Genomic DNA, 21,566 nt, shown 5'->3' with positions numbered 1-21,566 from the left:
TGCAGGTAGCATTGGAAGCAATTCTTTTATACAATTAGCTGATCAATATCTCGAGAACAACTAGGTTGTTCGAAATTATTAAACTTCATGTTAACAAGAATAGTTTTATCAAAACGAAGATGATTAAAGTCCCTCCACAGATTATGAAATAACTAATGAGAGGCCAGCATAAATTTTACCATTGGTCAATCTCAGTGTATACTCATTGGCTATTATATCGTATGACGTCATAATCTGAGGAGGGACTTTAATCATCTTCCATCAAAATTGATGCCTTTTTGAAATTATAAAAAAAGATTACTTCCCTTTCGTGTAAAGACTTGACATACAAACCTTTAATATATAGAAATTATAATGCCCACTAAAATCGTCTGAATATGAATAAAACTCAAAAAAAAACATTATTCAAGCCCTATTATTTTCAAAAAGGCATAAAAATATCATGAAAAATTTAAAAGTTTAAAGAAATATATTCCTTGAGCAAAGCCATATGATAAGCTAACATCTGCATTGGTATGATTGTTAGAATACCCTAAAAATAATCACAATATAAAAATTGTTCAATAAATAGATAGATAGATATACAAAACATAGATACTTGTAAACTATCAAAGGTAGGAAAATAGATATGCTTAATAGCAGCTTATACCAATAACGAAATTAATTCGGAAAAAATCACGAAACCTATACGTGTTTTTCAGCTGTCGTTGGGGGGCAACACATCGTAAAATTGACGACCTCTCCATTTGCCCCCCAAATATTATTTTAGATTTTTTTCGCTTGTTGATTATACCTTATACCTGGCTTAATAGATAGCACTGCGAATTTTAAAAGAAAAAAAGTTGACCCTTAAAATTCCACCTTGAAGTGATACTTTTCTAATAGTTTATAGTCCACTAAGTCGTAAGCAGTAAAAATTAAAATCCATTAAGTCCCTTCTAACGAGATATTGGCAACTTTTTGCACACATTTTCGCAAACGGCAATTATTTCCTTTATTTGGAGTTTTGTTTAATAACATTTTCATAAAAGTTTTCAGTAATAATCATTTAAGATCCATTGTTGAGAAGAAATGACTGAAAAAGTGTGTTTCCATGCAAAATAAGCTTAAAATCTAATGATTTTAAAAATTAGCGATTTAATAGTAAAAAAAAAAATATTTTTAACTTTTTGATAGCCTGAATATGTTTAATTTAGTTTTTTATATAATCTATTCTTTAAAAAGACAGGCATATTCTTTCAGATTTGAAAAAAATTTAAAAAATTAAAAATCGGAATTAATCAAAATTAATCTATAGCCTTTAAAAAATACTTTTGATATTTTTAACCTATATAATCAATAAAATCAATGGAAAATAAAATATTTTTATAAAACAAACTTTTGGAAAAGGTTTAAGATAACTTCATAAAAGTAGCATTTAAGTAGAATATTTTTCTTGTCTTTTAAAAAAATGCAAATTAAACATAGTTAACGACTATTTAATTAGCAAGAATGGTAATAAAATATTTCAATAACTGCTTAAACCTTTTTGTGGCCATGTTATTTACTTAAACAGAAAATCTATTTTGCCAGAATTATAAAAATAATGAAGTATTTTCAAAAAAGCTTGCAAAATAAACGTAATTTTATCAAACTTCCTCACAGTTTATAGAGGGTATTGTTGTAAAATGTTAATTATCAAAAAAAAATCTTCAATTTACAACGTTTAAAACACCTAAAAGTAAATTCTAAGCAAAATTAGATTTATTTCCTAGATTTAGAGTAGCTGCGCTACTTAAAAAAACATCTAGTATTAAAACCAATCAGCTGATCAAATTGCTATAGACATTATTTGTTGGGTTGTTATTAACTGAAACATTTATTTTCTTTTTAATTCTAAAACGATGCTTGCCATGCTAAAAACGCTACGCCCCCAGCAATCATTATGGGCACTAGAATTTAATCCCCTCTATTTTTTAATTTAAGTTTTACAAAAAAAAACAAGGACCACATCTGTTCAGCGGATAACGAGTTCCTTTGCTAGAGACAGATATACATACATCCCGTTATTTCCATATAAGGACTAGCGGCTACGTACCCTTAAATCCTCTAGGGACACTTGGGGATAGGAAGGGGAGGGAGGGGAGGGGGGGGGAGAGTCGCAACTACACTTAAGATCATAGTTTTTCAAAAATTTTAGAGGGTTATTTTTTGTTAGGAGCAATTTTTATATTGTGGAGGTACCCTTTCCCAAAATAGTTATAAACATGGCCAGGACATATGTATATAAAGCTTTAATGTAAAGAAAAACCATATCTGTCTAGCAGTTAGCGAGATCCTTTGAGACAAATAGATAAATAGACATCATGTTACTGTTATATAAGGATAAAAATCAAAGACACCCAAGCTTTTTTGGGATTCAAATTAAAAAAAGAGTTATGCGACAGGTTTGTGGGTAAAATGATGCACGGAGTATCAAAATGCAGTTTCACACTAACTTGAAACTTATATTGTGGGATCAGAACAAAAATTTTAGTATTATTTTTTATGAACATTCTTCTTATTAATATTTTTGACAAACTGAATTTGTGATATATTTTAATTCATGAAAGTACCCCCTTGCAAAAATTTCAGAACAAACTAACATGCTAAAATTTATTGGGTTATACTTTGATCATTGTCAAAATAAAACATTTATGACAACAACCATTAGTAGCAAAGCACAAAAAATCTTGTAATGGTCAAATGCACAAAGTGAGAGCAGATGTTAAGTTTTCTTAACAAATACAAATGAGAGGAGAGAATATGTAATATGTCTTTTGAAGCATGACCAACAGACAGACAAAAAGGCATTGTAAAGAATAAATGTCAAAAGAATCTTCACTGAATATTTCGGCTGTCTCCAATAAGACCTAAGAAAATTACATTTTCCCCTTAGTGTTACGGACTAACTAACACACAGAAAAAGTGAATTATAGAGTAGCTTCACCACTAAAGATTTGATTCTGAATAGTATTAGCTCAAACACCCCCTCACTCCTAAACAAAGCAGCTTCACATTGCTGAAATCTAATATGAATTATCATAAACATTAACAGTCAAAAAGCGCACAAGGAAAGACAAGAGAGATTACATTGACAATATGGCTGAAAAGGCCCAGAGAGCAGCTGACTTCGGTAACATGAAAACAGTATACAACATAACCAAGCAATTAAGTGGCAAATATAACAAAAAGAGTGGTGAAACTATCAAGGCTAAAGATGGTAAATTACTCACTACAGAAAAAGAAGTTGCTGAAAGGTGGAAATCGCATTTTGAAGAAGTGTTGAACAGACCTGAACCTGAAATTACTGCTGAACCAGAACCAGGACATGAAATAGACATAGACATAGACACAAGACCACCAACTATTCAAGAAGTTAAAGCTGCTATACATAGTCTAAAGAATGACAAAGCACCTGGACCTGACTTGATAACTGCCGAAATGCTTAAGGCAGACATAGATCTTTCTGCTAGGACTCTGACTGATCTCTTTGATAAAATTTGGAGACAAGAAAAGATACCAACTGACTGGTCTAAAGGTATAATCATAAAACTACCTAAGAAGGGAGATTTGAACAACTGTGATAATTGGAGAGGAATTATGCTGCTTTCTATCCCAAGCAAGGTCCTATGTAAAGTTATTTTAAACAGAATTGATGAGAAAATTGACAATAAACTAAGAGAAGAACAAGCTGGATTCCGTGCTGGAAGAGGCTGTGTTGACCAAATTTTCACCCTTAGGACAGTTATTGAACAATGTGTTGAATTTAACAAGCCACTCCATGTAAATTTTGTTGATTTCTCTAAGGCCTTTGACTCCATACACAGACAAACACTCTGGAAAATACTAAGAAGTTATGGTATACCTGAAAAGATGATAATCATGATAACTAAATTTTATGACAACTTCCAAGCCTGTGTTTCAGTTGGAAACAATAAGACATCTGATTTCTTTAAAATAAGCACTGGAGTTAGACAGGGATGCATTTTATCACCTATTCTATTTATATTGGTCATTGACTGGGTGATGAAGAAAACCACAGAGGACAAAAAACGTGGTCTCCAGCTGGGCATACTAGGACACCTAGAAGATCTGGACTTTGCTGATGACCTGGCACTGATTTCAGAAACAATTAAACATCTACAAGCTAAGACAGATAGACTAGTCAAATACGCAGGACAAGTCGGGCTTTTTGTTAATGTCAAGAAGACTGAAATTATGAATATACCTACAAACCCTGATCAAACTATAACAATAAATGGTGAACAATTGAAACAAAGCAACAAATTCACCTATTTGGGGAGTGTTATCAGCAGTGAAAATGGCTCAAAAGCTGATATTAAAACCAGGATTGATAAGGCTAGGGTTGCTTTCAACAGTCTACACAACGTTTGGAATTCAAAGAAACTTGCTCTGAAAACAAAAATCAGACTTTACAACAGTAATGTGAAATCAGTTCTTCTTTATGGAGCTGAATGCTGGAGAACTGTGAAAACTGAAACAAATCAACTTAATGCATTTCACAATAGCTGCCTAAGAAAAATTTGCAAAATATTCTGGCCAAACAAAATATCAAACATTGAGCTGTATGCTAAGACCAGGTGCAATAGTATTGAAGCAGAAGTGAAATTTAAAAGACTAAGGTGGCTAGGACATGTGCTTAGAATGGAACAAAATAGGTTTCCAAAAAAGTGCTTAAAATGGAACCCCACCACTGGTAAACGTAAACGGGGACAACCAAAAATGACCTGGAGGCGGAGCACTGAAAAGGACCTCTTTAATTTGGAATTAACATGGGGAGAAGCTGAAGCACTTGCCAAAAAAAAGGAATTCATGGAGGAGCAGGGTGGCCGTATTCTCTGGACTCCACAGTCCAAAAGAGAGACGCGCCTGAACTGAACTGAACTTAACAGTCCTTTTAAAGAAGATTGTAATTATAGAGTAGCAGCACTTAACTACTTAACTATAATTAAAGAAGAAAGTTATTTGTAGATACAAATTTATTTAAATATGCTCTGATGAAAATTCAATTGTAGCTCTCAGTAGAAAATAAAATATTAATAAAAAATAAAATAAAGGCAGCCATTAGTAATATTTAAGTAAAAAAGGACCTAAAAACAAAGGTTGTTAAATAAAAGGATGAAGAAAGCGAAAATTTACTTTGACTCACTTATAGTCGGAAATTTATTATCAAACAGGGGACATACACAGAAATTTTAATACCTCTAGCTCTAATAGTGGCTCAGATAATAGGGGAGGGGGCGTCGAACACCACCCCCTCACCCCCGACCGATAAAGATGCGGCAAGGGGCCCGACTGTTAAGAATTAAGTAAATTATACAATATGACATTTAGTCAAATTTCAAACAAATATTTTTTCATTAATTCATTTATAAAAATCAATATTATAAATATGAACTCACAAAGAGACTTTGTATGTTATCATAATACATTTAGTCTGCTATGTAAAACAAAACAAATTTTTTTCTTCTTTCATTGCAGGGATGATTCTGGTACAAAAAAAAACAAAAAAAAATAAATTATTTTTAATTTAATTTGATATTACCGTACAATATTTTTTTATATACACAATTTAAGAAATATATTCATAACATCTTCACCTGTCATAAAGACGACATATAAAATCAACATCCTGATAAGGATATTAAAGTTTATGTTAAAAATTTTTAAATTCATTTTATGCTTAAGAAGGAACGAGAAGGAATTGAATCTCAACATTAACTTGTTATTTTGGTTGTATATTTATCATATTTGTTTACAGTTTATTGGTAAAGTTTGGTAATACTTTATTTCGAGTCTATCATGCAGTGATAGACAGACAATCATAAGATAGACTATTGATTGCATGTTTAAAGTGAATAATATATGTATGATTTATTGGAAATAATAAATATGCTTGCCCAGCATCTACTAAAGTGGTTTTGTTTCTTTAAAAAGGTTGCATTGACATGTCATTAATTTTCAATACGTCTTTTTTGTGACATATTTAAAGAAAATGACTTATTAATATGGCCTTAACTGTTTTTTATTTGCCATTATTTTTCTAAAAAAAAGAAATTACAAATTAATGCCTGATTAAATATAAAAATTATGGTTGTTTCAATGCGTCATTTTGTATTTTTTCCACATATTAATTTATGTTGTAGAAATACAGTTTAATTCCGCAGTAAATAAAATAAATATTGTGGAATCAAAACGTCCTTACTTTGTAATAAGTCATCTTCATTAATTAAATAATTTATTAATATATGTTATAGAAATACATTTAATGCCGCAGTAAATGAAATAAATAATGCATAATTAAAACGTCCTTATTGTGTAATGTGTCATCTTGATTAATTAAATAATTTTCAAGACACTTTAGGAAATAAGGAAGAGTTCAGAAAAAATTCTGACATAATTATTCTTAAATATTTTTTTCTTCTTAAAAACTAAAAGTTTGCTACATAAAAATAAAATTAAGAAATCTATTATTTTATTTTTTTTTAGTTAAATTTTTCTTATTAAAAGACAAAAAAAAATTCTGAACTATGTCAAGACAGCTGATCCCCATATAAATATTATGCTACAAACAAACATTACAATTTATGAGTAATTTAATTTGTGTGTGTGAAGAATAAGATTTACTCAATAATAGAACTTCGTTCGTAAATGTGATGAGAGAATGAGTTAAATGAATTTAAAAAACATTTTTCCTTCTCTTGTTGCATAATTTCGAAAGGAGATCATAATCGACGACAAATCATGAGTATAAGTTTTACAATGTTGAGGTAAGAAGTTAGCTTAAACAACTTTGGGGACTTTAGTGAATTTTAATTGGTTTTATAACTTTAAAGGTAAGAGTTATATTTTATATCAATCCTATTATATTAATTAGTAAACGTTTTTTGTCTGTCCCAAAGGATCTTGCTGAACCGATATTGTTCTCCTTTACAGTGAAGCTTCTTATAGGTCCTGGGAAGGTTTTTAACTATCTTTTTGGAGGATTCTACACCCCCCTCCCCCCCCCCAAAAAAAAAATATTTTTAAAAACTCTTTTGAAACTCAAATTTAAAATGGGATAAGGTCAACTTTTCCCCCTCCTACCAGTGCCCCTAGAGGCTTCTAACCAATCTGTTCCATGATATTTTGTCTGTTGGTCGGTTGGTTAGGCAATAAAAGGCAGAAATTTAGAAATATATAAAAAAGATTTTCTCGTTTCCTGATTAAGAGAGAGGACTTATTTTTTTCCTGTGTACATTTCTCATATTCAAGCATCTAGATTAATTGCAATTTCTATTAAAATAATCCATTGTTATTTAACTTAAATCAATTTCTAATTATTAATTAATTCTAATGATTTAATTCAAAAAATATTTATTTAATCAAATATAATAATTGTTTAATATTAAATCTAATATTTTATTGATACACATTAAATACCAATTTTGGCGACCATATTGTTTTTTTTGACGTTTTACAGTAAAAAAATGACGTTTTGATATGTCTTTATTTAAAATAATATGTCATTTAATATTTTTGTTATTTATACTTTTTAGTGACGTATTTTCAGAGTTAAGGCCGCATTTTCAGCATTTAATAAAATAATAATTAAATTATATTGTTAGTTTGGCGGCCATCTTGTTTTTTTTGACGTGTTGAATAAAAAAATTGACGTTTTAATGCGCCGTTATTTAAGATAAAATGTCACTAAATTAAAAATATTGTTATTTATATTTTTTGTGACGTTTTTTTAAAGATAACGACGTGTTTTTGGTACACAATAAGTCCTTTTAAAAATATGAAACGTCATTTGTATAGTAATAAAAAAGTTGTGTCATTAAGGACGTATTAATGCGACATGTTTCTTAAAATAATGCGATAAAAGTATATGCTGGGTGACAGACAGACAAACATCAGATAGACAGATAAACAGTTAAAAACTTAAATTATGTTTGTAGATCTGACAGCTATGGTGTGCTTGATAGACAGATAAAAATAGTCAACTCTGTAAAGAACATAAATACGATCTGGGAGATAATATATGTTCTTGATAGATAGATAGATAAACAGTCAGCTGTATAAAGAACATAAATAAAAGTATGTAGATCTGGAAACTAAGATGTACTGAATAGTTAGACAGACAACAGATAAAAAGATAGATAATAACAGATATATACCTGTAAGCAGTCAACTGTGTGAGGTACATGAATATAAGTAGATCCTGGAACCAATTCCTCAGTAGAAGTGTCCCCTTCCTCACAAATTAAAATTGGTTTTCCTCCCCTAAATATAAATCAATGTTTTAGTGATATACTTTATTATTTGCAATTTAGACTCAATAGTTGATTTGATAGTTTTAAGGGTTGAAATACATAATTTTAGAGCTCAACTATTATATAAATTGTATATGAATGTTTGTAGCCCTGATTCTCTGAAGTTAGGATTCAGATGCACGAGGAGATTGGAAGTTAGAATCCTTTGGCCAATCATAAATTAGTAAGCTTCTATGTATTCTATGTTACATTACAAGCTGACCCGCAATTCTCGTGGAAGCTACTCAGTTATTACATCACCCTGGCCTAGAGTTTTGGCAGATGTTCCATATTAAGCCACCATAATTAATGTCACTCTCATATGAATGAGGAGCGTGGACGAGGTAAAGCATGATCAAAGTTGCTTGATAGGAAGTATCTTTCTACAAATCTCCCCCCTTGCAACTTAAGGGCATCTCAGGGAAGGTTGCGTGATTATATTCTGACAAATTGCAACAGCATTTGTCAACCGAGCACAGTATCTATGAGAGGACTTGAACTCGGATTTTTCCAACCAGAGCATAGTGCTCTAACCACTCCATGGGGCACCCTATTTTATATAAATTGTCAAAGAAACTTGTGTAAAAATATAAAGTAGCTTATCTTTGAATCTAATTAGAAAATAAAAACTATATCAATTTGTAGATTGTTAAGCTTTGCTTTTAGGGATGTTTTTTAAAACTCAAATTACTGAAAACTAGAAAATGAACACTTAAAGACTAAATCATGTTTTGGGAAATATAAATAAAAAGCTAATGATAATTAGAATAGTTATTTAAAGACATCTTTCCGCGGATAATAAAATGAAAAATTACAAGATCATATTCAGATTAGTTGACCCGAGAGGACGAAGGCCCGGGCCAACTAAACTGGTATTGATTTGGTGATCTATATCTTTTTATATGAAAGTAATATAATACGTTATATGATTTTTCCGCATGACCCAAAACTGGTTCTAATCTAGCGGATATTAATCGGTTTCAAAGCCATATTGGAAAGAAAATTACCTTGCTGTTACTTGCAGAATAGCATTCATACATTTGTCATACACAGGACTCCTAAAGTAGTTTTAACATTTACAATAATTAAAAAGAGTATAGCAGATCTAGATGGTCAGAATTGCCAAATAATTCAGGGAGAAAGAGAGGGGACAATGGGAAATTAATTCAATTTAAGAGTTTTCGCTGAAAGGCCATGAAATCCAGATTTATCCAGAAAATTTGAAGAAAATTGTAAATTGCCTCATTAAGAAAACAAAGGACGCACAAAGTGAGTTATAGGGTGGCTACTCATTGGTCATAGCCAACCTGACAACTAATTTCATTTACCAATCAGATAAATAAAATTGCAATACCCCATAATTTACACGGGCAGTCAGACTGACAAGGTGAGTTATGAAAAAGTTTCGTTGCAAAAAGAAAATTATATAACCTCGTGATGATAGATATGATGGGTAGCATTTCATCAACCAGAGCCAAAGGTCCGTGCTTTAGTTCTCCAGCCAAGATACCTAAAGTCAAGTTCAAGACTATTTTGATAACGAAGATGGCAGCCCCCATGAAAGCTCAACACATCGGACGATCAGAAAACATCACAAAATATAGAATAACAAATTATCAGTGCATTTAATATTCAACGTTTATTTATAAGAATCAACAAAAAGTATAGATCTCTCCCAGAATAGCTTCAATACTAGATTCTTTCTAATCAGGTTAGAAATAGACAAAAGGACTTACTGGTAATAATTGTAGAGGTGATGCGCTTTCTGAATTTTACATAGCTGTTAAACTTTAAAGTCGATAAGACAATTGTAATATGTTTAGATTAATGACTCTCAATGTGATTTAAATACGTTGTTGGTGAAAGTCCAAGAGCCAGTAAATTAACAAACATAAGTGTGTTATCTGATTGACTTAAATATTTAGAGAATTAATTCAAATTAAAACTATTATACCTTCGCTGTGCATGTAGGTCAACTCTTTGATTTTCAAAGCCCCTTCAAGACAGGTGGCGTAGCCATATCCCCTGAAAGTAATTAATTTGTTATAATTGATATTTTATTGCACGCCGTTTTTCTTACAGTCTTAAATGTGCAGTGCATGGTAATGTTAATAAACTAATATACCCGAGCTATTACAATTTCCCCATTGATGTCAGTAGTAAGAGATATAAGTTTTCCGGAATTGTAATGTAGGGAGTAGATTTGAAATCTGCATCAAATTTTAAGGATATTTTTAAAAATTCGTTTTTTGTATAATTCTTTATCTAAAAGCGGAAATACAAATTAAGTTAATTAATTTTGGCATCTGTGATTGGTGGATTTAAAAAATCTGCGCTCTGATTGGATGTCGTACATCATTCAACCAATTAGAGCGCAGGTAGTTTAAAATCCACCTATCCTATTGGTCAAAATTAATTAACTTAAAATGTATTTTCGCTTTTAGATAAAGAATTTTACAAAAAACGAATTTTATAAAAAAAATCCTTAAAATTTGATGCAGTTTTCAAATCTACTCCCTACATTAAAATTCCGGAAAACTTATATCTCTTAGTCAGTAGGTTTAATTCTAAGTACATTTTAAGTAAGAAATTCAAGAATAAAAGTATTACCTGCCCATAACTAAAAGCGACCTCTTTTGAAATAGTTCTTCAGCCAACTTAGAAATCTGAAAGCATGCTCTTTGATGGCCAATAAAACAATGTCCATTCTTTATTTGAATTATCCCTCACATTTGTCTTGAAGTGAAAATGGAAAACAAAAAATGTCTGCCCTATAAGAAGAAAACAAAAGTTTTAGACATTTATATCAAGATTAAATCCTAAAATTTTCAAAATATTCTAACGAGGGTTTTTTGAGAAAATTATATTTGAAAATTTCAAGTTCAATTTTTATTATTTTTATTTAAAATTTATTAATTAACTCCATTCAGGAGTGGTTTTATGAAGAACTTAATAAAAGCAAAGTTGTTTAAAATTTTGTTTTCCATTTACACTTCAAGAAAAATGTGCCCTTAAGATTGAATATTAAATAATTGAATGATACAAATTTCCTTATGTTCAAATTATAAAATGCATTGATGTGATCAAAGTGATGTAAATTAAAAACATCTTACAATTGTATCTTGTTGAAGAACTTGTTTGATGTGCTCAGAAAGATTCTCCAGTCCAGAAATTATTTCGCTTCTAAATAATCAAATAATATTTTAAAAACAAGAGTGACAACATCTATAGAAGCCAAGCAAACGAAAACGTGTAGAGTGTCAGAGCTTAATTAGCAAAATATTAATTCAAAAGTATAAACGTATGTAAATTTTTCTCTATTGAGGATATGCATATTTTTTAGGACTTGTTTTTAATGTTGCTTCGTCTATAAGCAATATTATGTACCTACCTTGCTAACCTAGAAATCAGACGTATAAGCTAAGAGCTATCAGTTACAGACGGAATGACCTCAACTCTGAATGACTATAGCGTGCGTTGAAGGTGCTATATCGAGACTCTAAATAAGCAGCGTAATTGTCTTTTTAACGTACGGGAATCCATAGTTATAGAGTAGCTACAATAATTGAAAAAAAAAATAGTTTTATTACCTTCTCGGTTGTAAGGAAAGTCTGTCCTCGCTCATAATCAACGCAAACATAACCAAACTCACAACCTAAATTTTTACAAAATCAAAGCAATCAAACAAGGACGTGCACATCATTTTGTTTTTTATTCATCTTGAAATTTTACAAAATTCATTGTTCCCCCCCCCCCTAATCAAAATTTCTAAATTTGTCGGTGTGATTTGTAAATTTTCTGAGGTGGGGGGTATACCCTTCCAATGACCATACTTATTCAGTCAATCTATAATACAAAGTAGAACGATGTCTGTCTGTCCGTCTGTCTGTCCGTCTGAAGCTTAAGATCTCAGTAACCGCTGAACCGATTTGGCTCTACTTTTCAGGGATTATACCTACTGGTCCTGTGATGGTTTTAAGCTATCTTTTTGGGAGGTGGGACACCCCCAACCCCACCAAAAAATGAAAAATACCCCTCAAAAAAAAGAAAAATTTAATTTTTCTTTTAAACCTAAAATACAATAAATTGGTTTTATTAAACCTCTTGGGGCAAAGCCCCTAGAGGCTAGGGGCGAAGCCGCTAGTACATTTTAATAAAGAAATACCAAAGTTAAACATATAATAAATATGGAACTGTAAATTTAAAATTATGAAACATTGATAAATGTAATTTTTTGAACAAGGTAAATTGGTTAATTAATCATTTTATTTGTTTAAAATTATATAATTTTTTTTTGATTCGGACTTATTTCAATGCCATTATTTGTATTAGCAGTCTCAACTCATAAAATAAAACAATATTATGCAAAATAAGGATTTTCAGACAAGAACATGCTACACTAGGATATCTCTCATTTAAGCCATCATAAGACAACAACTAACCCTTTTTGAATCACTAGCGGCTTCGCCCCTAGCCTCTAGGGGCTTTGTTCAAGAGGTAATTAAAAAAAATTTTAAAAAATGAAGCTGCCATATCAATTTTAAAATTTTCGGGGAAAAAAATTGCAGCTGCCCCAGTATCAAATTCAAAAAAAAGAAAAAACATGGGGGGGGGAATTTTTTGTTTTTTTAGGGGGGTTAGAGGTGTCCCACCACCCAAGAAAATAGCTTAAAACCACCACAGGACCAATAGGTATATACCCTGAAGAGTAGAATCCGATCGGTTCAGCGGTTACCAAGATCTTAAGGGACAGACGGACGGACAGACATCGTTCTACTTTGCATTATAGATGACCCAAAACCAACCACATAAATTTCTGACCCACTCTAATAACTTGCCCCCATTTATGAACTTTAATTCAACTATTAAGTTTTGGCTTGAACTGTACATATTCTTTTACCTGGGAGGTGTAACCTTTAGTGCTGGCAACACCTATTTCAGGTCCAGCATTAATATGCACACCACAATCTGTTTCACGAGATATGGAACTTCCAACCTTTACAAAATAAATATCAATTCTTTGTTTAGAAAAAATAAAATCATTTGTTTTAAAATCTTTTACAAGAATTAATAAAAGTATTGGCCATTCAAGTCACATGATAATTTAAATAAATTCTAAATTTAATAAGTTAGAAAGGCAAGTGATTTAGGATTTTTTTTTAAATAAAAAAATACCGTATTTGTGATTCCAAGATTCAAACTTCCTTTGCTCTTACAGTATCTTAAAAGAAATAATATTTAAAGACAAGAATAACATTCTTATTACCATCTACAACTGTAATCATTAACCTGTCCGTCAATATTTAATCTTTAATAGCGCGCTAATTTTCTATTGAATATATCATTATATCCAATATTTTTAGCCTGTTTATTTATAAATAGAGGGGTAGGTTTCTGGTAAAATCCGTGAAGGTTATGTGTTATAAGTAAAAAACAGTTGTAGAATGATAAAAATTTATGTTAACTTTTTAAAAATTGTTTTTGTCTATAGTTCTTTTCAATAAGAAATACACATATTTAGTGAATATTATCGTTGTACTACTATTTATAAGCCTTAAAACACACACCTTTACGGATTCTACCAGAAACCTACCCCTCTCTTTATCAAGATGTCATTGTCCAACTATTGCTCTCATCCACATTTTGAATCTGATTTATCCATCACTCTCTATCTGCTAATCTATCCAGATACATCCAGGTATCCTTACTGCCCACCTGAGTGCAGCCAAAGTATCAGCAGTTTCTCCAGATTGAGATATAAAGAAACACACATCATCTCGAAAGATTGGAGTTTTCCTAAAAGAAGATGATCTATTATTTATAGCATATATAACATATATTATATTTACTCTATATCAATGGTCCGTCCATCAAAGCAGTTTAAGACAATGGATGATAAATTGAAATACATCCCCGTTGATGTTAAAGAAAATACCCCATCTGTAGATTAAAATTATTGTTAGAAATGTTCAGACACAACTAGTTAATAAACCAATGAAAATATTTACCCAAAGTTTTAAGCTAATTAATGGGAAAACGTGACTATAAATCTTTTTGTACTAGTAGTGAAATTAACAGTCCAATTTTCCCTTCCTCCCTGTCAACCTTCACTGTTAAAATAAGTAGAATAACAAATTTTGAATTGATAAAACATAAACTGTTTGAAACCTAATAGGATATTTCAATAATTTATGAGTTATGTCAGTCAAAAAAAGTTTTCCTATGTCATGAGTAAAGATTTGATATGATTATACATAATATATATATTTAATAAACTAAAAATCTCCAAGTTAATTAATTAATTGATCTTTAATAAAAAATATTTACAAACTAATAATTTCAATAATATCTAATACCTGTCAAGAAAATCTGAAGCTAAATCCACCATAACAGGAAGTTCAGTCAACTCTTCTAATAGTTGCCTTGTAGCTAAAGCTGTATGGTAAGAAGTTCCACAACCTATTTAAAAGTATTTTAGTTTCAACAGGAAGCATGAAACAATATAAACCAATGTTCTTAAGTCTTAAAATGAGAACAATACCTATTAGAAGCATTCTTCTACATCTTCTGATATCAGGTATAAAGTCCTGAAAAATAAAGATAAAATAAAATCCCATTTCCTACATGTATGTAGTTAGTAAAACTATTGCTAAATGTCTTTCCAAAATATGTTTTTACCTTAATACCACCAAGAACAACAGTCTCATTCTTGAAGTTTACCCTTCCTCTCATTGTATTAACAACAGATTCTGGCTGCTCAAAAATCTCTTTCAACATAAAACTGGAATACTCTCCCTAAAATATCAAAACAAAATTAATTCAAAATATATAAAGTTAGATAAACTCGAAAAATACATTCAAATTGTTCAAGTCAAGAAAATAATCAAAACAGAATTAAAAAATAAAATAAAACTTTATATAAATCTCTTAAGGATAAGGAAGACCACTTTTCTGTTATAGAGACCTTAATTTATTCTAATAAATCAAACCTTCATAATCTGTTGAATTTCAAGTTTAGTTGTTGATATTTCCCTCCAGTCTGGGGACTCTATATCCATGCTTCTACTAATTCTATCAAACAAAGATGTTATATACAAAAACAGATCTACTTTTGTGTTTCATCAGCAAGAAGATGAAAACTTTGGACACCTGTCATTACCATCTTATTTTACCTGTGTATTGATAGGTTTCCATTGTGGATGGCTGCCACATCATCATCTTCCAGGTAAATGACTCTAAAACAGAAACAAAAATACTATTTCATTATGTAAATAAACTTACTTTTAGCAGATCAGTTTGCCAAGGCACGCTTGGTTTTTTATTAAATGAATAAGTTAGGGTACAATGTTTGGCACTTTCGATATAAGTAAATGATAATAAAAAACCCATAGAATGCGATAATAACTTCAGAAAAATCGAAGAAAATAGTTTTAATACTTAATTAACGTTTTTAAGTTTTTCTTAAAAAAGTTTAGATAAGATGCCTTTAAAAGTCGTCTATGATTTTGTCAGGGATAAAAATGTAACCTTAAAATAAGAATTACAACATATTTTTTCAATTAGTACAAAGTAAAATTTTGAACATTTTATTGATCAGTATATTTTTTAAAATGTGAAGTAGAAACCTGAATATTTTATCATGAAAATTGTGTTATGATTTGATTGTCTGCTAGATTACAAGAAAAAAGATACTGAGAGTACTTGTTGGTTCTTTAAAAATAATTAGGTAGATTACTTTCAGAACCCCTCTTTTTGCAACGTTATTTCAATAGAACAGAGCCGTAGTCTTAGTGTACTCAATATCTAGACAGCCAACCATTGTTTTAGAATTGTTCAATTTTTTTAACTTCTGATAAAAACAGAATTAATGGTATTTTTGTAAATATTATACCTCCAAGAAATGGCTATACTTCCCAATCATATGTTGTGTGATATTTAAGAGGAATTATTTTGATATAATGTCATTAAAATATTCGTTAAAAAAAGTGCTATTCTAGCTTATACTTTACATTTTAATGTGTATGATAATTCAAATAAAAGATAATGAAGATTTATATTATATTTAATTGTTATAATTATAAAGAAAAACCTGGAAACAGTAAAAAACTGACTTTATTTTATTGACGTAGGGAAAATTTTGTCAAATATTTGAATAAAAAAACAATATGAAACAAAATAAATTATTTTTAATATAGTCACAAAAAGGCTTAATGAGTTTAGGAAATATTTCATTTACTAATCATGTCATTTAAACTCTATTCCACAGAATACAGTGTAAAAAGATGTTCTCGTTTTAATTTTAAGTAATTTGAAATGCATTTTAATACCTTTTAATGATTTATTTTTTGAAACATCTTTTTATAAAATGTTATTGATTTTTGAAGTTATATGTTAAAATGTTTTTAAATTTTGTTAACATTTTGTTTTAAATGTAGAAAATTGGTAATTCTAAACATTCAAAAAATGATTTTATTAAATTTTCATCACTTAAATTGCATGTTTGATGAAATTTTCAACTGATAATTCAAGAAAAATCGTTTAAGTTTTATTATATTTTACTTTGAAATGTTAAAAAAATATAATTATTGTCAAAAATGTGGAAGTTATACTTTCCTCAAAAAAAGACCTAAAACATGCAAATTAACACGTGTAATGAGATTTTTTTTCTTTCAGGTTTAATTTTAAGTAATTATTGATATTTTTTGTAAAAAGGATTTTATATAAAAAGTTTTAAAACTCGAGTTATGTAGTGGTTCTAAAAAAGGTTGCAAATTTATGCAATTTTCTTGCAAAAAAAATTTTCTAGGATTTAAAAAATAGCAAAGGGTGTTATTAGACGTACTTACAGATACAATTGCAAAGTCATTTTGGCCAAACACTAAAATAAAGTTTTGACATCTGAGGGTCCAACCGTGAAGGGTTAATTTAGTCACAGAAAAAAATTGTTGGTTCTACTGCAACATTTTATAGAAGAATATATTAAAAGATAGATCAAAATTAGGTCTTTCTTGTATTCATTCGAAAACGATTAATATCCGGTGGATTATAAACGGTTCTCATCCATATAATAAACCATGTCTAGCATCGTATTATGACCAGTTTTCTATGAATATAAAATGTACAATCATAAGATTAAAATCCCGGAAAGCTGTTTATAACACGATGCGAGCAATAACTATTCTTGATCAATCAAGACTTTTAGAAATTAGTCACCTGTTTGTATGTTCAACAACAGCACTGGCATCTGATGAGAAGAAATATTCTGTAGAGTGGTCCTCTCCAAGTGGTGTAAATTCAGTGCTAAATTAATATTATAATCCTTTCTCTATAATTGGGATAGTAATGGTAAAGCATCATATTTATGTTTAAACTTAGTTTAAATTAAAGTCTAAATTTTTACAGATAAAGACAGGTCTTCAAGCAAAGGGATAGTTCTACGAAGTGTATTTAAAGAGTTAAGGTACTTAGAGTAGTGAACTTTTATAAGTCTTAGTAGAATATATTAGGCATTGGATAGATATTATTATGTGTTAAAGAATTTTTAACATTGACCAGACCAAACTTTTTTTATTTGACAATATCTAAAAAAGTTAAAGAGATTTGCCACATAAATTACATGAGAATGGTCTATTTTTTTCCAAATATGTATATCCAAAACACCAATATAAGAGAATCTTTTTCCACATATTTCACAAGAATTATAAAAAAATTGAACAGGGGTTCCCCTTGGGACAAGTTACTTAAAAAACATAAAAAATAACGTCCGGTTCATTATAAGACAGGTTTTCTATAGATTCTTTTTAAAAAAACAAAGAAAACCGTCCGGTTTACAATATACACATTATCTCACGCGGAAATACCAACTAACCATACAACATATATATATATATATATACCTATATAAAATAGACCATTCTAGTGTAATTTATGTGGCAAATCACTAACTTTTTTAGATATTGTCAAATAAAAAAAGTTCGGTCTGGTCAATGTTAAAATTCTTTATCACAACCATATCTATCCAATGCCTTATATATTCTACTAAGACATATAAAAAGATCACTACTCTAAGTACTATACTAAATATTTTATTGGTCATTCTTTGTTGTTATGTGTATTTCGTTGTATAAAAAGTTTGAAGTTCTATTAACTAGCAAATGCTATCTAAAGTTGTAATTATGACAAAAAAGTTTTTGCCATATGTAACATGCAACGAAGTTGAAAATAAAAATGAAAAACTCATTTTTTAAGGAAAATCCCTGGTCAAATCTTTTAATTTTAATCAATAACTTTATATTATGCACTACTACGTTATTTTAAATAGAAAAAACTTACAGTTCACTATTTTTTTTTAAATGCACTTCGTGAAACTATCCCTTTAGATTTATTAAAACATTTAAAATTAAAGTACATCAAGTTAAGAATTAATAAAAATATTCCAGCTATTTGACAATGATACATAAATATTTCTCAGCTTAGAACACTAAAATACAGTAGACTTTATTTCTTTGTCTGATTTGACCCCCAGGCCATTTTTAGAACTGTTTTGCTTTTAGAGCAAAGCTGGGTGTTACCAATGAAATCTATTGTTGATCCAAAAATACTGACAGCAGAAAGGCCAAGCCATAGTCCAAGAGCAGATCCAAGATCAACTACAAGACTAAACATATCATATGCATATGTATCAGTGATGACAGTTACTTCATCTATGATGTTGAAATAAAGTTTAGTAGCTCCATTTCTTCTCCAATGGTCAACCCTTTTGGTATAAAATTTCATTTTATAACAGGGTGGCTTGGGCAGTTCTAGATTTAAAGTTTCACTGTTCAAAAGAAATCTCCCAATATCTTTCTGTATTTGTGATAGTGAATCATTTTTTACCAACTTATCACATACTTTATGTGTACTATTTTGAATCCAGGGTAACACACATCCAAACCATTTGAGCATGAACTGTTGAAGAATGCTTTCAGCTGTTCGTCCATAGCTAGAACCTTGGTTTTCATAGTCTGTACAAGTCTTACCATCATTTATACTTGAATCATGCAAGGTTACTTTAACATCATAAGTAAGGCCCTCATACATACCATTCACTTGTTCTCCAAAATCAATAACCACATTTTTATGTCCCATTAACCTTAATGTGTCTGACCAAAAGGGATCTACAAGAAACAAACTAGATTCTCTTGAAGTAGCTGTAAATCCTACGCCACTTTCTACTTTCCTCAGTTTCATGCAAAAACCCTGGGGAGCAATATAGACTATGTCATGCTCTTCAGTTTTAATTATGCCTTTTTTAATATTTTCATATTCAGATTTGTAATTTGAGTTGTCATAAGTAAATAGTATCTTTTTCAGTTCATCAAATGTCTTGTCTCCATTTTTACCAATCCATGAGGTATAATTGGAATCCATAAGTTCTCCAGTTACAAGAGCGGTGATGTCCTCATAACCAAACTCTGGGGATAAAGAATAATTGAATTGCTTCCACTGACAAACATAAATCTCTGGATTTTTGATCTCATAAAGTTTAGCTATTGATGTTATCTGAACTATGGGCCCTTCAAAGTATTTCCTGATGGAGTTTTGCATCTGATAAATAAAAATCCCAAATGCAAGCACTTGAAATAAAGTTTTTAACAGTGTCAGAATCTTCATATTTTTTCAAACATATATCAATTACAGCCACACAGTCTTGTAATAACTGCTGAAACTGCCATGAAAAATTTCAAGGTTAAATATTAAACAAAAAATATATTTTTAAAAAAAATCTAGGTACGTAGTAATTTCCAATTTTAGGACTTTTTATTAAAAAATGAAATTTAATATTATAGTTATAGAACAACCCTGTTAAATAAATAAGGTTTTAATAATACTAATTATTTTGAACATGTTATAAATGAAACGCAACTAAAAAAATAATGATTTAAAGTAACAAGGACTACCAGCTGCAGTCACACTTAAGAAGCAGGTCACCTGCCCAAGTTCTTAACAAGAGACAAAATCTGCACAGAAGTTGCGTAGATTAATTTCAGATGCAGCTGCTATAAATATTTCAACAGACAGTTGAACACTATACAATCTTTATTTAAAATAAAGTTTAATAAGATCAATAGATAAAAAAGGTGTCATTCTGAAACTTAACAATTTCAATCATTAAACAAGATTAAGCTTTTTCTGATAAATTTGTCAAATTTTATAAGTAAAAAGTAAAGACACCTTTAATAGAAATATAATAAATCAATGTTTGCATGCTTGATTAATTTATCAAATTGGTATTTGTTCAATGGAATTTTTAATATTCTAACTTATAATACAATTAACTAAGTATATTCTGTGCATTAAAAACTAGTATGTTATAAAACAAACAATTTGTGTGAAAGTATTTATTTTTCATTAATGCTCAATTACAAAATTCTTTGCAATCAATAAATTACAATTAGATCTTTAATATAAAATATATATTATAATATTCCAGCTATTTAGAAAATACAAAATATTTATGATAATTGTGGAACATATAAAAGCAGATAACATTCAATATAATTATAAGATTTTTAAAACAATAATCCAGGAGTAAGAAATGCCTTCATTCAGACTTCACAGAAAAAAAATTGTTTAAGAAATAACAATCATTCAATGATTGTAGGTTCTGTGAGTAGCACTAATGAAGTCAGTGATGGAGGCAAAAATACTGACAGCAGAGAGGCCCAGCCAAAGACCAAGAGCAGAACCAAGATCAACTACAAGGCTAAACATGTCATAAGCATAAGTGTCAGTTTCGACAATAACTTCATCTAAGAGATTGAATGAGAGCATTGAAGTATTTTCCTGTTCATAGTGATCAACTCTTTTGGTTCTAAATTGCAATGTTTGGCATGGTGGCTTGCAAGGTTGAAGATCTCTAGTTTCTGCACCCAGAATGAATTGTCCAATATCTGCTAGTGCTTGTGAAAGTGACTCATTTCTATGTAACATGCTGCATAAAGCATGAGAACTCTTTGTTGTCCATGGCAAAACACATCCAAGCCATTTCAGCATGAACTGATTTAGTATGTTCTCAGTGCATTGTCCATAGCTTGTTCCAAGGTTCTCATAATCTGTACAGGTCTGTCCATCTTTCAACCTTGAATCATGTAAGCTCATTCTAACATCAAAAGTCAAACTATCAAACGAAGTATTTGATCTTTTTCCAAACTCAATTATCTTATTTTTGTGTCCCATCAACTGTAA

The 21,566-nt window shown here is 29.9% G+C and overlaps 1 protein-coding gene across 1 annotated transcript in view; it reads right to left on the bottom strand.

Moving 5' to 3' along the window:
* LOC145324686 (glutamine--fructose-6-phosphate aminotransferase [isomerizing] 2-like) overlaps positions 1 to 21,566 on the bottom strand; it is a 181,468-nt gene that overhangs the window by 610 nt on the left and 159,292 nt on the right. Inside the window, exons 14-30 of the mRNA XM_080167279.1 lie at positions 17,550 to 17,636; positions 15,509 to 15,571; positions 15,326 to 15,407; positions 15,015 to 15,131; positions 14,878 to 14,923; positions 14,693 to 14,795; positions 14,052 to 14,132; positions 13,512 to 13,557; positions 13,237 to 13,332; positions 11,927 to 11,991; positions 11,450 to 11,519; positions 10,947 to 11,002; positions 10,291 to 10,361; positions 9,768 to 9,846; positions 9,344 to 9,394; positions 8,202 to 8,307; positions 478 to 532 (exon numbers count right to left, since the gene is read on the bottom strand). Of these exons, the coding sequence (XP_080023405.1) occupies positions 478 to 532; positions 8,202 to 8,307; positions 9,344 to 9,394; positions 9,768 to 9,846; positions 10,291 to 10,361; positions 10,947 to 11,002; positions 11,450 to 11,519; positions 11,927 to 11,991; positions 13,237 to 13,332; positions 13,512 to 13,557; positions 14,052 to 14,132; positions 14,693 to 14,795; positions 14,878 to 14,923; positions 15,015 to 15,131; positions 15,326 to 15,407; positions 15,509 to 15,571; positions 17,550 to 17,636 (1,274 nt within the window). The remainder of the gene's footprint in view (positions 1 to 477; positions 533 to 8,201; positions 8,308 to 9,343; positions 9,395 to 9,767; positions 9,847 to 10,290; positions 10,362 to 10,946; positions 11,003 to 11,449; positions 11,520 to 11,926; positions 11,992 to 13,236; positions 13,333 to 13,511; positions 13,558 to 14,051; positions 14,133 to 14,692; positions 14,796 to 14,877; positions 14,924 to 15,014; positions 15,132 to 15,325; positions 15,408 to 15,508; positions 15,572 to 17,549; positions 17,637 to 21,566) is intronic.

This window comes from Acartia tonsa, chromosome 7 (assembly GCF_053477335.1).
Source record: "Acartia tonsa isolate MP-2025a chromosome 7, ASM5347733v1, whole genome shotgun sequence".
NCBI lineage: Eukaryota > Metazoa > Arthropoda > Copepoda > Calanoida > Acartiidae > Acartia > Acartia tonsa.
The sequence above is the reverse complement of the archived record's forward strand: the minus strand, read 5'-3'. Positions and strand labels throughout refer to the sequence as shown.